The 14774-nt window shown below is 40.7% G+C and overlaps 1 protein-coding gene across 3 annotated transcripts; it reads left to right on the forward strand.

Moving 5' to 3' along the window:
* Positions 1-148: 148 nt before the first annotated feature.
* LOC138968542 (transmembrane protein 144-like) lies at positions 149-14732 on the forward strand. Of its 3 annotated transcripts, none has more exons than XM_070341121.1 (12): positions 149-318; positions 612-703; positions 2203-2562; positions 3161-3280; positions 4387-4486; positions 6930-7010; positions 8092-8191; positions 8918-8971; positions 9982-10076; positions 10419-10537; positions 11523-11797; positions 13089-14732. In XM_070341121.1, exons 3-12 carry the CDS (start codon positions 2283-2285, stop codon positions 13170-13172), a joined length of 1308 nt encoding a protein of 435 aa, XP_070197222.1. In that variant the 5' UTR covers positions 149-318; positions 612-703; positions 2203-2282; the 3' UTR covers positions 13173-14732. The 3 variants fall into 3 exon arrangements, with proteins under 3 accessions (XP_070197222.1, XP_070197223.1, XP_070197221.1); XM_070341122.1 differs by having other exon boundaries at positions 612-676; XM_070341120.1 differs by lacking the exon at positions 612-703 and having other exon boundaries at positions 150-318.
* Positions 14733-14774: the final 42 nt, after the last annotated feature.

Consider the following 14774-nt stretch of genomic DNA (forward strand, 5'->3'; position numbering starts at 1 on the left):
CTTATCTCCCTTAACCTTTAAGGAATGTTGATTCGTGAATGCATGCAACACCCGATAAACATTGTTATATGATGTCAGTTGTTTTCGGCGAACAAAGACATTGATTGTCACTTGTACATATTCTGTCCTGCAAACTTTCTCACTGGTAAGCAGTGTGTTATTGACTTTGATTTTTAATTCGGAGTTACTTCCCATGAAACGTACTTATTGTCACGTGACACAAACAAAGGGTGGACATTGAAGTTTGACAGTTCAGTGTATGACTGTTGAGTGTGTGTCTTCCGTTCGACTTTTGTCCGAGATAAGTTCTGCACGTGGGTGAGTTTCACTGTTGATCTTCAAAGCAAGTTTGCGTCTTTGATTTGTGGTTAGTGTTAGTAATAAATCAAAGATACTTTAGGGTTAGGGTGAAAAGTCCTGTGATGCAGGAATGTTTGAGAACAGTTTGCCTGGCAACTACTGCTGTTACTTTCAAGTTTATGGGGTAATTTGTCCGTGCCTTAGTGGCTATCCTCGTTCTAGCCTAATGGGAGTCGGAGGTAAATCCCACTAAACGTAGAATGCACATAACGTTTCGCTGTTGAACTTATAAACATGCACTGTCAATGTAGGCTATGAAATCAGATCAATACAAAGAGGAATATGACTGGAGATCCAATTCCAATGCTCGTTGTGGGTGAGTCATATTATTGAACACATTCACGTGAGTATGTTTCATTTTAATTGATAAATGTACGTCTATGTATGTCTCTCTCTCTCTACAAGTGTACCATGCATACATGTATGCATGTGCAGGGGCGGATCTGTAATTGTTCAACATGTGACTATTTACAGAAGCAAAGATCGAATGAAGAATCAGGAATCAGGAATTTTACGCCGCTTGGAACCTTTTTAGAGTGTTTATGCTTGACTCCTTGAGCAGTTGAATTGCGATTAGTAATGCTATTAGTCACTTATAAATGAAACACATGTACCCCATATGTAACTGCAGTTTTTTAAATCATTAAAACTAAAATTTTCTTGAGAAGATTGCATGGTCACTGAATGGGACTCTGTGTGTGTGTGTGTGTGTGTGTGTGTGTGTGTGTGTGTGTGTGTGATTTGGTTTGGTTTGGTTTGGTTTGATTTGATTTGGTTTGGTTTGGTGACAGTGAAGAGACTCACTGGCTATACTTAATGTTGTAGGCAAGAATTAAGTCGAAGTTGAGGTAGTCGTTACATCAAAATTTGATCGCTCATACATTTAACTGAGTGAAAGATATAACCTTGTTCTGTCATCTTTATTTTCTGGTATAAATCATATTATTCTTTAATTTTGTTGAACTTAAAAGTGACAACATTGATTGTTTCTGTACAACTACAAAGTAGACAAGTTCCTTGTGAGACACACCATAGTCAAGTGATCAATTAGGTGAAGAATGTTGAATATGTAGTGCGTCATCAAGCCTTGCATAATTTGAACCAGTAGTTGTATGTGCTGCAGAGAGAGATGAGATAATATAATGTTTCAAGGTTATCAACCGATTAATTCCCTGCAACACCTGATGTGATAATGAACTTCAGTAAATTATTTATAGCAGATTTTGAAGCCAATTTTTCACTCAGGAGACAACCCAGGCTTTACAATTACAAGCATTTTTGCTGATTTGTTAATACCCCAATCCCTTCATTAAAAAGAGAGAAGGGGTGGGGGGTACACTATTTGTTTTGTATAACCAATATTCGGAATCTAAAAACTGCCTGCATGAATGAAGTGTTTCAGTTTCACTTCACAGTATTATCGCCTTGGCTGCTATCAAGTATCATGCTAGTTACCTAAGTACACTGATAAGTACACTAATAGTCAGAACGTTGACCCTGGGCGTTAAATGGAAGAAGAAGAAGATAATACAACGACATGAAAGTGACTGAGAAAAAGGCGTTAATTTTAAGTGACTTCTTTGTACTGTTGCTATAGCTGTGCATGTTTACAAATTTACAAATAAGATGCAGTAGCTGAAACCATAGCTCTTAGGTTTCAGATATATATCTAATTATAATTATTCATGTATACATCTTTTTAAATTGACAATTGGTTTAGGGTTGTGTTAACACTACGAATGTCATCTCTCTAAAGATTTGTTTGTTTCAATTGACAATGTTGGTAGGGTTGTGTTAACACTACGAATGTCATCTTTATAAAGTTGTGTTTGTTTCATCCAGGTCATTAATCAACAAGGCTACAAGTCATCTTTTCATCTGTGAAAGAACAAATCAGCTGTTGGAACGGCTTCATATGCAAGATGAAGCACGCATGGATCCTTAGTCTTCTCCTGCTGGGGGCTGTTCACACCATCACTGCAGCTTCTAGTGCTTCAGACACCTCTGATACAGACCATGGACCTTTATTGGACAAACCTCTTGTGTTTGAAGTTGAAACTGTCACCAACGCCACGCCATCTGGTCACAACACCACAGACAATTCCACATATCCTGAATATGTGGGTTTCATTACCGCTGGCATTGCGGTGATTTTCTATGGAAGCAACTTTGTGCCTGTGAAAAAGTTTGACACAGGAGATGGTGAGTAAAAACATTTATTCGTAAAAGTTTCTGTTACTTTGGCTGTTCTGCAAACTGTAGCTCTGGCTGTTCTTGTGATGTAGTTTAGCTGTGGTTGTTTCTAATGTTCTTTTGAAGAGGGTTAATTTGCACTACTGAACTTTTGGGAGCTGCTGTTGGCAGAGTATGACTACTGTTTTTGGGGGGCATGCATGCATCCCTTGTAGCAGGTAAGACAGGTACATGTATAGTTATAAAGGCACTAAATTATTTTAACTTTGTGTCATTGGTGTTGCGGCAGTTTGGCACTTGGTAGGGCTCGGACAGATGAAGACCTGTTATTTTTTTACTCAGCTACTGTTTGATTAGATTCCAATACTAGGTAGTGCACTTTATTTTTGCCACTGTCACCGTGTATTGAATTAAGTTGGAATGCTTTAAAAAAAAAAAGTAGTGCTCATTCTCTTCATGTTTTTCTGTCTGCTCTTCTTTCAAGTTTCTTCTTGTTCTTTTGCTGATGAAGATGAAAGTCAAAACCATTCCATGTTCAATTGACGTTCTTGTGGCTGTTTTCTGGTGAATACATTTGTATAGTTATCTTGTTTGTTTCCTGTTGCAGGCATGTTTTTTCAGTGGATGTTGTGTGCTGGGATATGGCTGGTGGGTATCATTCTACAGATAGTGCGGCATTCCACTTTCTATCCTCTGGTCATGGTCGGCGGCCTCATCTGGGCAACTGGTATGCATGTTAGCTTGCCTCTTTAAAAAAAAAAACCTGTCTGTATTCATGGTCATTTACAAAATATACCGTGACAAGCGTCAGTGGCGTATTAAATCTAAAAACAAACTATTTTAATTCACTTCAGAGAGTCAAAAGTGGCATGGAGATTGGGTACTGCTGCACCACCCTTGTTTCTGACACAACTACACGCAAGCACGTATACATGCATGGTGAGAAAAATCTCCCCGTAAAGTACAGTACATTATTTGTAGTCCCTGTGTCTTCTATCTCGACCAAAATATACCAGTCATGACTAGGTAACATTGGTGTCCGACAGGTGTCCTAGCTTTCATTGTAAGTTCATACCTGTAAACTAAGCTTTGCTACACTGAGTCAACTATTTTTTGAAGCTATTTTATTTTGAAATGTCATGCCTATCTTCTGCCTTTTTAAGTCACTATGAAAAAGGCAGGTGGTATATTTTTAGATTTTTTCAAATGTAAATCTCTTAAAATCAGTTGGCTTCTTTATCGTTTCTTCGCTACTTTGCTACATTGGTGACCACTCGGTCAAACCAGTTTTCAGGACGTAAGTATTGTAAGTAATGTAGGAGTTTAAACATGGGTGCAATCTTTTTTTTCTTTTTGTTGTTGTTGTTGAAAGTTTGAAATACACATAATGATTTGTTTTTACCTTGTTAACAAGCATCATGATTGTTGTCAATAGACCATGTTCGGAAATAACTCTGTCAGGATTTTCAATAGGTGTGGCAGAGTAAGCGCCCCAGAAATGGGGGCAGTGACCTCTAAGCATGTGTGTTTTTCTAAACTCAACACAACCCACGTGAATTAGGTCAAAACTCGTCAGTGATCAGCAAGGAATTGTGAACTCCTATGAGTTTATGTCTTGAAAGAAAAGGGTTTTATATTCAGCACACACTGTATAACACAGTACTTTGTCACCATGGCATGTTAAATCAAGTCAGCAACGTGCTATTGATTTGCCTCGCTTTGAAAATCTTGCCCCTATGTCTGGGGCGCTTACTTTGCCACACCGCTTGACAATACCAGCAGAGTTAAAACGTCTTTTATGGTCTTGAAAGGTTGTCATTTGAATTGTGTCAGGAAACATCTGCGTGGTGCCCATCATCAAGACCATCGGCATGGGGCTGGGCATGTGTGTCTGGGGCCTCAGCAATCTCCTGGCTGGATGGGCCAGTGGCAGGTGGCTTGTTTTTTCCCCCTCATATTTCTTAAACTATTCGCAGATATTGATACGCTTTGATGGACACGCACGCACAAACACACACACACACACACTCACCACACACACACACACTCACACTCACACACACACTCACACACACAGACACACACCACATACACACATCACACACACACACACACACACACACACACCGTATACACACAGAGACACATGTACATAACTCTCAAAAACACATTTTTGACTCACATGCGAAGCAAAAGTGAGTCTATGTACTCACCCGAGTCGTCCGTCCCGGCGTCCGTCCGTCCGGAAAACTTTAACGTTGGATATTTCTTGGACACTATTCAGTCTATCAGTACCAAATTTGGCAAGATGGTGTATGATGACAAGGCCCCAAAAAACATACATAGCATCTTGACCTTGCTTCAAGGTCAAGGTCGCAGGGGCCATAAATGTTGTCTAACAAACAGCTATTTTTCACATTTTCTCTGAAGTTTTTGAGATTTAACACTATTGTGACTAGCATTGCCACGGCGTTAACGTCCTGCCTGCCCAAGCTTGCCACCAAGAAACTTCCCAAAAAACAGTAACTGTAAAGAAATCTGTCTAGCAAGCTTGAATTAAGTCCAATCACCACCAAATTTTGTGTACTAATTAAAAAATGGATGCCCAGTTCAGTCGTGCTATTTATAAGTTTGTCACGCGATTTGTTTTAGCAAAGGGGGGGTGAAAGGGGGATAATTTGTGTTTTTTAACGTTTTTTTGTGTGTTTTCTTTTCCACTGCTTTTTTAAAAGTTATTTTTTAACAGAAAGTATTATAAATAATTTTATAACCAAACAAGGTGTAAAACCTATGAATTAGCTGAAATATTGTTAAAATTCTACACAGAAATAAGGAGACAGTACAAAGAAAAAAACAAGCAAATCCCGCATTCACTCACAGCATCCTGACTCAAATGAAACAAAACTGTGACACTCACCAAATGATGTCTAGGTAATCCATATTGAATATAAGTCACATTTTCACAACAAAGTCCCAACTGTACACCTATGAACATTTCCAAAAGGATTAGGCCCATCCATTGTTATCAGTGCTGCCACGCCCCCCTTGCAACTACACATTCGAAGATTCATGCAGTACCACCCTAACACGTGTAGTTTGCCGACTCATACTAGCAGCAACAACAGGACTGTTTCTTCCTCAATATCACTGCTATTATCGCTTTCTTGAGGCGAAAACAACACGTCGGAATCATGATCTACAGGGTCCTCAAGATCCAACATCCGGAGAATCTCCTCCCGTGACAAGGCTCGCCTTCGATTCATTTTTTTTCTCGAAAAAACCGCACAAACCAGGCTAATTTTACATATGGCGGAAGGGCACACCAAGTGTGTCAAGGGAAACAACTCAATTTACTGCAAGCTTCAAAAACCGGGAAGCAATCACGAGTCTAATACTAAAATAGTCACTTCCCGTCCGTGGGCGTTGCAGCGCTATTACTAATATAGTCACCTCCCGTCGCGAAAGTGTTAATACCTCACCTATATATGATATATAGGGCAAAGTAAGCCCCATCTTTTGATACCAGTTTGGTTTACCTTGCTTCAAGGTCAAGGTCACAGGAGCTCTTCAAAGTTGGATTGTATACATATTTTGAAGTGACCTTGACCCTGAACTATGGAAGATAACTGTTTCAAACTTAAAAATTATGTGGGGCACATGTTATGCTTTCATCATGAGACACATTTGGTCACATATGATCAAGGTCAAGGTCACTTTGACCCTTATGAAATGTGACCAAAATAAGGTAGTGAACCACTAAAAGTGACCATATCTCATGGTAGAAAGAGCCAATAAGCACCATTGTACTTCCTATGTCTTGAATTAACAGCTTTGTGTTGCATGACCTTGTCACATGTATTTTGGTAGGAAAAATGTGTAAAGCAGTTCTTAGTGTATGATGTCATTGCTAGGTTTAGCTGAAGGTCAAGGTCATGTAAAGGTCAAGGTCAAGCATGTGAGTCGTATGGGCTTTGCCCTTCTTGTTATAAACTTATTTCTGTGTAAATCAGGTTTAACTGTTGGGTTGTGGCTCTCAAAATCCGTTCAACAGAATGAGTTCTCATGTAACTGATACTATACTTAATAGTTTCTCTGTAATTTTAAAAAATGGATAACGTACACAAGTCCCGAGATTTTAGAAAATGCATTTAATGGAAGAAAGTTTGCTTTCTTGGCTGAGCAAGTGCAGCCCACTTGAAAATTGTTTTCCTTGGACATGTGACTAAATGTAACGAAAGAGATTAACGGTAATTACCCAAATGTAGGACTTTGAAAAATGTGTGAACGTTAAGCCCAAATAGTTGAACTGTGTATCGGTTGCCTCTCTTGTTTGATTTTTATCTGCATAAAATAATGCATATTTTTCCCTGAATCAGGTTTGGCTGGTTTGGAATGGACCCTGAAGTGCCGAATCATGTGGCTTTGAACTACGCAGGAGTGGCACTGGCAGTGTCAAGGTCAGTCGCTGTGATTTCCATCAGTGGTTTTCAAAGAAGAAGAAAAGAGTGCGAAGTGTGTGTTTGTTTGTGTAGTGATCGACGTCTGACTATTAGGGTTTAACGTCCTCTTCGACCAGTTGGTCTATATTGGGACAGGTATTGGTAATACGCTGAAGATATGGTGTGATACTTTGACTCAAACAAGCCCGCTGTGGCTGTCTTCTTCGACACACCAGCATTGGGTTTGTCTCGTCAAAGTATCGAAATACGATCATGATAATCAGAGACGAGAGATAATGCATGCGTGTTTTCCAAGCCCTAAGACTTTCGCTGTGAACTTGGGATCTTTTTTGTGTCCATGTGTGCACACTGGAGGGGGGGGGGGGGGGGGGTCAGAAACCGAAGAGAGTCTGCACATAGTTGACTCCGACAAGCTGGCTACAAAGCCAGCGCGCAACCTACTGAGCTACATCCACGCCCACATGTGTGTAGTGTGTGCGTGTAGTGTGTGTGTTCAGATTAGTCAGCAGGGGACGGGAGCAGTGGCGTGGTGGTAAGATGTCGGCCTTCTAATCGGGAGGTCGTGAGTTTGAATCCCGGTCGCTGCCGCCTGGTGGGTTAAGAGTGGAGATTTTCCGATCTCCCAGGTCAACTTATGTGCAGACCTGCTAGTGACTTAACCCCCTTCGTGTGTACACGCAAGCACAACACCAAGTGCGCACAGAAAAGATCCTGTAATCCATGTCGGAGTTCGGTGGGTTATGGAAACACGAAAATACCCAGCATGCCTACTCAACGTAAGCGGAGTGAGCTGACTATGCTCTCAGAGTATAGTGTGGGGAACCCAAATGGGCAAACGAGCTCACACGTAACCAGAAAATTCTGGAACGCTGAAGAAGAAGTCAGCAGGGTACTTCTGGAATCTTGCAAACAGTGCAAGATCTTTTTACAAAATGTATGTTTCTGCTTTTTTTTCTCTCTCAAAATAATACAATTCATATTTCACCATACTGCCACAAATCTATGTAACTAACTGTATAGAACTCCTAGTCAAGTTTGATCTGACAATTATTGAAAGAAAATGTTGTTTCCTTTTCAGCACTGTTATTTACATCTTTGTCAAAAACGAGGTTTCACAGCCCAGTGTTGAGATGACCGTTCAGGTTGATGAGGAAAGAGAGCCGCTGACAGAAAACAGAGTGAGTGGAACATTTTATTCACACAAAAAAGGGGAGGGGGTAATAAATCAATAATGAACCTTTTATTTTCAGTAATTATCCTTTTAATTATATTTTCATGTTGCAATAATTCAGTAATCCTTTTATTTTCATGTTTCAATTGTGCATGTGTGTGAGTCAGTGTATGAGTGTACTTGTTTATGCACACACGCATTCGCACTGTGTGCAGCTTAGTATGTTTCTGTAAATCTGAACGTAGCATTTTGTGTGTTTTAAGATAATGTGACTAAGATAGAAGCTGTTTTATACCCTTTATAACTTTAGAGATATCCAGCAGGGGCGGATCAGTTCATTTTATGGGGGGGGTTTCCAAAAGTATATTGTGAAGATATGTGTGTGAAGGCGCAAAGCGCCGAGCCGACGGCGCAAAGCGCCTAGCTTGCTAGGGGGGTCCAGGGGCATGCCCCCCGGAAAATTTTGAAAAAAGGATGCAAAATGGTGCAAGCTGGTGCATTCTGAGGATGATCACTACCAGTTTCAGGCAGCAGATTTTGTCACTGATTAATACCCCAAAAATTGAAACTCAACCCAAAAAAACACACAAAAATATTTTTATTTTTTGGCTGGGGGGGGGGTGGGGGGGTTTCCGGAAACCCCAGAAACCCCCCCCCTCGTCCGCCCCTGTCCAGTATATATATATACATAGTTGTATTTTTTTTATTTTTAAATGCGGTTTCCCTTTTTTAGGGAAACTTATATGGTGGAAATCCACAAGAGGATGTGCTTGTATTCAACAAAAGGGTGAGTGCTGTTTGAATCAGTCAGTCAACAGATTGTCAAACTTCTGTGGCACCAGAGTAATCTGATTCTTCTTTGCTTTAGCTTATTTGTTTATAGTTTCAGTTTATGTGTACATGTTGTTTTTAGGCTTTCAGTCTTAGAAACGTAGACGTCTGGTTAAATGTGAACGAATATTTTATCAGAAACATGAAAGAAAATAAAGGTTTTCTGTGATCCACTGTTTGCAAATATTAGAGCAGGAAAGATGTGTAGTGCATACATCCAACACCGTCTGAATTCAGGGAAACGAGTCAGTGTAGTTGAAATAGAAATTCACCACTGAGTCAGAAACTCTGAACACTGTTCAGATATGTACTTCCGCACACCATAGTTTATATTTTTACTTTAATATGCTGAAGCATCCAATCATATCTCACTGTAACATTTTCTGCTCAGTTTCAAAGTACATGTACCAAGCAGATAAATCTGAAGAAGAAGAAATGAAAGGCCATAAAAGAGGAATCTTATAAGGGAAGTAAGTTTAGAGATGTTGTGCACAGAAAATGTGAAAAGAAAAGTGTCAGATGAGTAGAAGTCCTAAAGTAGGGGTCTGAAAGCGTGACTTGGATCATTGTATTGACACATGATCTGTTTGGATGCTGCTGTTTTGCCCAGTAGTAATAGCAGTGGTGTGACTGCTGTTTTGCCCAATAGTAATAGCAGTGGTGTGACTGCTGTTTTGCCCAGTAGTAATAGCATTGGTGTGACTGCTGTTTTGCCCAGTAGTAATAGCAGTGGTGTGACTGCTGTTTTGCCCAGTAGTAATAGCATTGGTGTGACTGCTGTTTTGCCCAGTAGTAATAGCAGTGGTGTGACTGCTGTTTTGCCCAGTAGTAATAGCAGTGGTGTGACTGCTGTTTTGCCCAGTAGTAATAGCAGTGGTGTGACTGCTGTTTTGCCCAGTAGTAATAGCAGTGGTGTGACTGCTGTTTTGCCCAGTAGTAATAGCAGTGGTGTGACTGCTGTTTCAGAGATCCAGTAGCATCAACTCCGGCCTGGCTGACGCACCCACATCCAGCGATCACTCCTTTATAGACCAGCTCTCCCCCAGCTACAAGAGAATTGTGTAAGAATGATTTTGTGTGTGTGCGGGTGCATGCATGTGGGTGGGTGTGTGTATGTGCATGTGTGTGTGTGTGTGTGTGTGTGTGTGTGTGTGTGTGTGTGTGTGTGTGTATACAGTTTCTTATAATGTCATGTAAAGGAATAGTTTTTGGACAATTTGTTGGTTCGCTGACTGATTTTGATAAAATGTGAATATTACATGAAAGGAAAGTCAATTTTTGTGTTGAAGATTGGGTAAAAATGAATTCCTTCTTGTGTAAGCGATCATGTTTACCCCCACAGATCTGTCCAGGCTTTCAGGAATAGGAAGGTGCCTTGACTTTTTTTCTCTTCTCCTTTTCAGAGGATTGGGCCTGTCATTATTCTCAGGAATTTTCTATGGCCTCAACTTTGTTCCTTCTATTTACATCCAAGACCAACATACGATTCCATCTTCAAAGTACTATCAATCCAGTCAGAATTGTAAGTATTTTTGTATTTGATCAATGAACAAGGATTTTGCAATATGTTGTTGTACTCTCTCTGTGCCAGGAGGCTGGTTCTACATGACTCTCACTTACTGCTTTCTATATTTAGAGCGCTTATTTAGGGGCGGGGACGTAGCTCAGTGGGTTATAAGCGCACCAGCCTTAAAAAACCCAGTTCCTTGTTACCGGCGTGGGTTAGAACCAATTAAGGTCTTGGTTAGGAATTTATTTCCAAGAGACAACTTTTTGCAGTCTCTTCAAGGTGTCCGAACACTCCCATGTACATACATACACATGATTCAGACCCCAAGCTCACAGATAAATCCTCAGAGCTTGGAAAATAAGGAATACGCACATGTAGGGGAGATAAAGTTGGTAGCTTAATTCTGGTGTTGCACGCTATCCCCAGGCATAGCAGCCCGAATTGTCTTGAGAGAATTCCCCAAGGACAATTAAGATACACCAAATACCAAATTACTTCCCTTTGTTAGCTAAATCTTTTCATAAGCGCGTTTCCTCTCTTGGTTAAGGTTGTTGTTTGTCTCCAGCCTTGGACTACGTGTTTGCACAGTACTGTGTTGCACTTGGTAAACTTGGTCATGATTGTTGTTTGTCTCCAGCCTTGGACTACGTGTTTGCGCAGTACTGTGTTGCACTTGGTAAACTTGGTCATGATTGTTGTTTGTCTCCAGCCTTGGACTACGTGTTTGCGCAGTACTGTGTTGCACTTGGTAAACTTGGTCATGATTGTTGTTTGTCTCCAGCCTTGGACTACGTGTTTGCGCAGTACTGTGTTGCACTTGGTAAACTTGGTCATGATTGTTGTTTGTCTCCAGCCTTGGACTACGTGTTTGCACAGTACTGTGTTGCACTTGGTAAACTTGGTCATGATTGTTGTTTGTCTCCAGCCTTGGACTACGTGTTTGCACAGTACTGTGTTGCACTTGGTAAACTTGGTCATGATTGTTGTTTGTCTCCAGCCTTGGACTACGTGTTTGCGCAGTACTGCGGGATCTTTCTGACAAGCACGGTGTACTTCCTGATCTACGCTGTCTTTAAGAAGAACAAACCGATGGTGTACCCCAAGGTGATCCTTCCGGCCATAGCGTCTGGCTTGATGTGGGGGGTGGCCACAGCCTGCTGGTTCATCTCCAACAAGACGCTGTCGGAGCCCGTGGCCTTCCCCATCATCACCACGGGGCCCGGCGCGCTCGCCTCCCTCTTCTGGGGCGTCTGCATCTTCAGGGAGATCAAGGTAGGTCACTCCTAATTACATCTTTCAGGGCCAGTATTAGTTGAAGCTATATTGTATTGAAGTAGCCATTTTGGAGAAGTTTTCTGGCGATTTGGCTGTACGAAGTTCAAGGGACGTTTGCTTTGCTGTAATTTAGACAGCTTTGTAATGATTTGATTGAAAATGCTCTGTAATATTTATTAATTAAAAGAGTTTGAGAGAACTGTTTTCTTTTTACAACTGTTCTGTGTGAGAGTACTGAGTTTCGTTCGTTGTCATATTTTATTCAGTGCTGATGGGTACGCATTCTTCAGGGCACACAAAAACCAATAGATTCAGGAATACAAATATGTGATCTAATCCACTTCAAAGGTTGATAGATAGAAGTTCTTGTGAATGTTTTGTTTTGTTCAAAATTAAACGTTTCATGAACTTAAAGGCATAGTAAGCCTCCCGTAAACCATCACAGATACTGTCAGGCTTTTACACACAGTACAAACACCCTTTCATTTAAACACTCACCGCTTGAGAACATCCTAGGTGCCCTCCGTAAAGAGGGAGCAATTTAAAAAAAAAATATTTTTGCGTGGTTTATCTTACCCCTGAGCCATCGTGAACCCGTGTGATCCAGTTTCCGTTTTTCACAATGTAGTCGTCAGTTATTAATTTGAATGCGACTCGATGTGAGCGTATCTGCAATAGCTCGTTATTATGTACCTCTGACTCATAATGCACGAAACAAACGGCTGTGGTTCACAAGAACTCTAGCGATGGCTTTTGACTGTTCAGAGGAACTGGCGATAGGTATATAAACCGTCGTCTGCTACGAGAACCACGACCTTGCGTGACCCTGCTTCCGGGCTTTTCTTTTTTCAAACTTTCAAAACTTCGAATTGTACTGATCTTGTCTTGATGAAAAAAGAATTCTTTTATGATTTAAGAATGTTTGTGTAACAAGCTGTCAATTTATTATTTAGATTTTAAAAGTTAGGTCTAGCGCCAAAATGCACCACGGTCCGATTGTCTCTGAGACAATCCGCAAAATTAATTCTTTAAAAATTGCTCGCTCTTTACGTAGGGCACCTAGGATGTTCCCGTTCGGTGAGCGTTCAAATGGAAGGGTGTTTGTACTGTGTGTAAAAGCCTGACAGTATGTGATGGTTTACGGGAGGCTTACTGTGCCTTTAACCTTTCCTGTTTTTTGACTCTTTATCTTACAGGGGTTTATTTCTGTATTTGTATCCTGTTGCCACTACTTGTACAATAACACAAGTACATGTATCTTATCATTTTATGCGTATGTGTGTTTCAGGGAAAGCGCAATATACTGATCTTGCTGCTAGCCTTTGGCGTGACGGCAGCAGGGGCTATACTGGCTGGGGTCTCCAAGAGTTAGGGCGTCGTCTGGTGCTGCCTTGTTCTGCTGCTGTTTTTATGGCTTTGAAATGCTTTGTTAAAAAAAAAGAGACCCTTGCTCACCATATCAAATGCAACGGTCACATTTTTGCTGTTGAAAGCACAACAAAACAAAAAGTGAAAGTAAATTTGTGTTTTGCTTCTCTGTGATGTTTCGAAAGAAGCCTTCATTAGGTGACATTTGACGCTTGTGTTGTCTTTGTAATTGTGAGCAAGGATCCGTTTTGTTTTAAGCAATGCGTGTTTTACCAGCAGTCAAATTGTTGTTTAAATTTGGGATGCTTTGCATGAGTCTATGATTGTACAGTGGAGTCCGGGTACAACGAATCTCAAGGGAGATACATTTTAGTTTGTTATATCAGCAATTCGCTGTAGAGTTTTCAAACCTAAATGGCCTTAAGACAAGTTTTCCCACTCACCTTCAATTGATCGTCCCATTGATCTTTCCTTGGAGAGTACAATCTCTGCATGTTTTCAACAGCTTCATAATATAATCCATAGAGAGAGGCATAGTTCAAAGGTTCACTTTACAGTGGTGTCGTTTGGGTCGGCCCTTCGGCCAGTCGCCGATTTTTTTTTACTTTGGCCGAAACTTTCATGTCCCTATCGGCCAAATGTCCGAAGAGTATTCGCCTGAATCGGCCAACGTTTGTCCAGTTGTTTTTATTGGTCAGGCTTTGATTGCTAAAACTGCTGCCGATGTACTAAGTCAACTGACTGACGTTTATTTTCTTCGCGAATACCAAAAACGAAACATCAATGTTTTGAACGGAAGCCATTGACGAAAATATAGAAGCGTTTGCGTCCGCCAGTTCGCGATAGTTTATCAGTCAGTCAGTGCTTTCGATTTGGATTTGAACATCATGTCGCAAAAAGAAAAAAAAGTAAATTGGCCAAGGTTTGCTACCCTTCGCCAAGGTAAGTGATTCCCGCTGTTTGTTCAGAGTTCGCTCATCACGCGATGTCCACCTGCTGTGTTAGTGTATTTTTGTCTTTGGAGACAATTATTGACATCAGTTCGTTGTAGCCTTGTGACTTTTAGAGACAAAACGGCTCTGGGGCAATGAAAACGTGTTTGTTAAAAGAGGGGTTCGTTATGCAAATTAGTTCAAAAGGTTTGATGTAGCCGGAAAGTAACAAGTAAGAAATAGAAGGCTGTCTGCCGGGAAATCAATGGCAGTTTGTTAAAAGAGGGATTTCTTTATACCCGGGTTCGTTATAGCTGGATTCCACTGTATTGTCATACCGTAAAATCCCCAGCAAACGCCCACCCCCTCTCCGCACAGATTTCGGGTAAAAGTAGGGGGTGGGCGTTTGCTAGGTATACACCCCTTTGCAAGATAAAGTGTCATCACATTTTCACGAGAGAAGAAAAAAAATACAACCATGTGATTTATGCAATTCTAATGAAAAATAAACACACCGCTTGTTTAAACAAATAAAGATCAACATTCTGTGATACAAAAAAAGAAAAAAAAAGAAGAACACACGTGACCTTGATTCTTCTCATTCTCAGAATAAGTTCAGCACAATTCAGTTTCTTCTCAATCCTCTTCCAAGTATTTCATCACACCTTGGTCAA

The sequence above is a fragment of the Littorina saxatilis genome, linkage group LG6 (genome assembly GCF_037325665.1).
Source record: "Littorina saxatilis isolate snail1 linkage group LG6, US_GU_Lsax_2.0, whole genome shotgun sequence".
Classification (NCBI taxonomy): domain Eukaryota; kingdom Metazoa; phylum Mollusca; class Gastropoda; order Littorinimorpha; family Littorinidae; genus Littorina; species Littorina saxatilis.

Excerpts from the sequence above, each read along its gene's own strand:
- LOC138968542 (XM_070341121.1), top strand. The coding sequence starts at position 2,283 with ATGAAGCACGCATGGATCCTTAGTCTTCTCCTGCTGGGGGCTGTTCAC. Across the intron at positions 7,011-8,091 it reads GTGGCACTGGCAGTGTCAAG|CACTGTTATTTACATCTTTG; the intron begins GTCAGTCGCTGT and ends TTTCCTTTTCAG. Across the intron at positions 8,972-9,981 it reads TGCTTGTATTCAACAAAAGG|AGATCCAGTAGCATCAACTC; the intron begins GTGAGTGCTGTT and ends CTGCTGTTTCAG.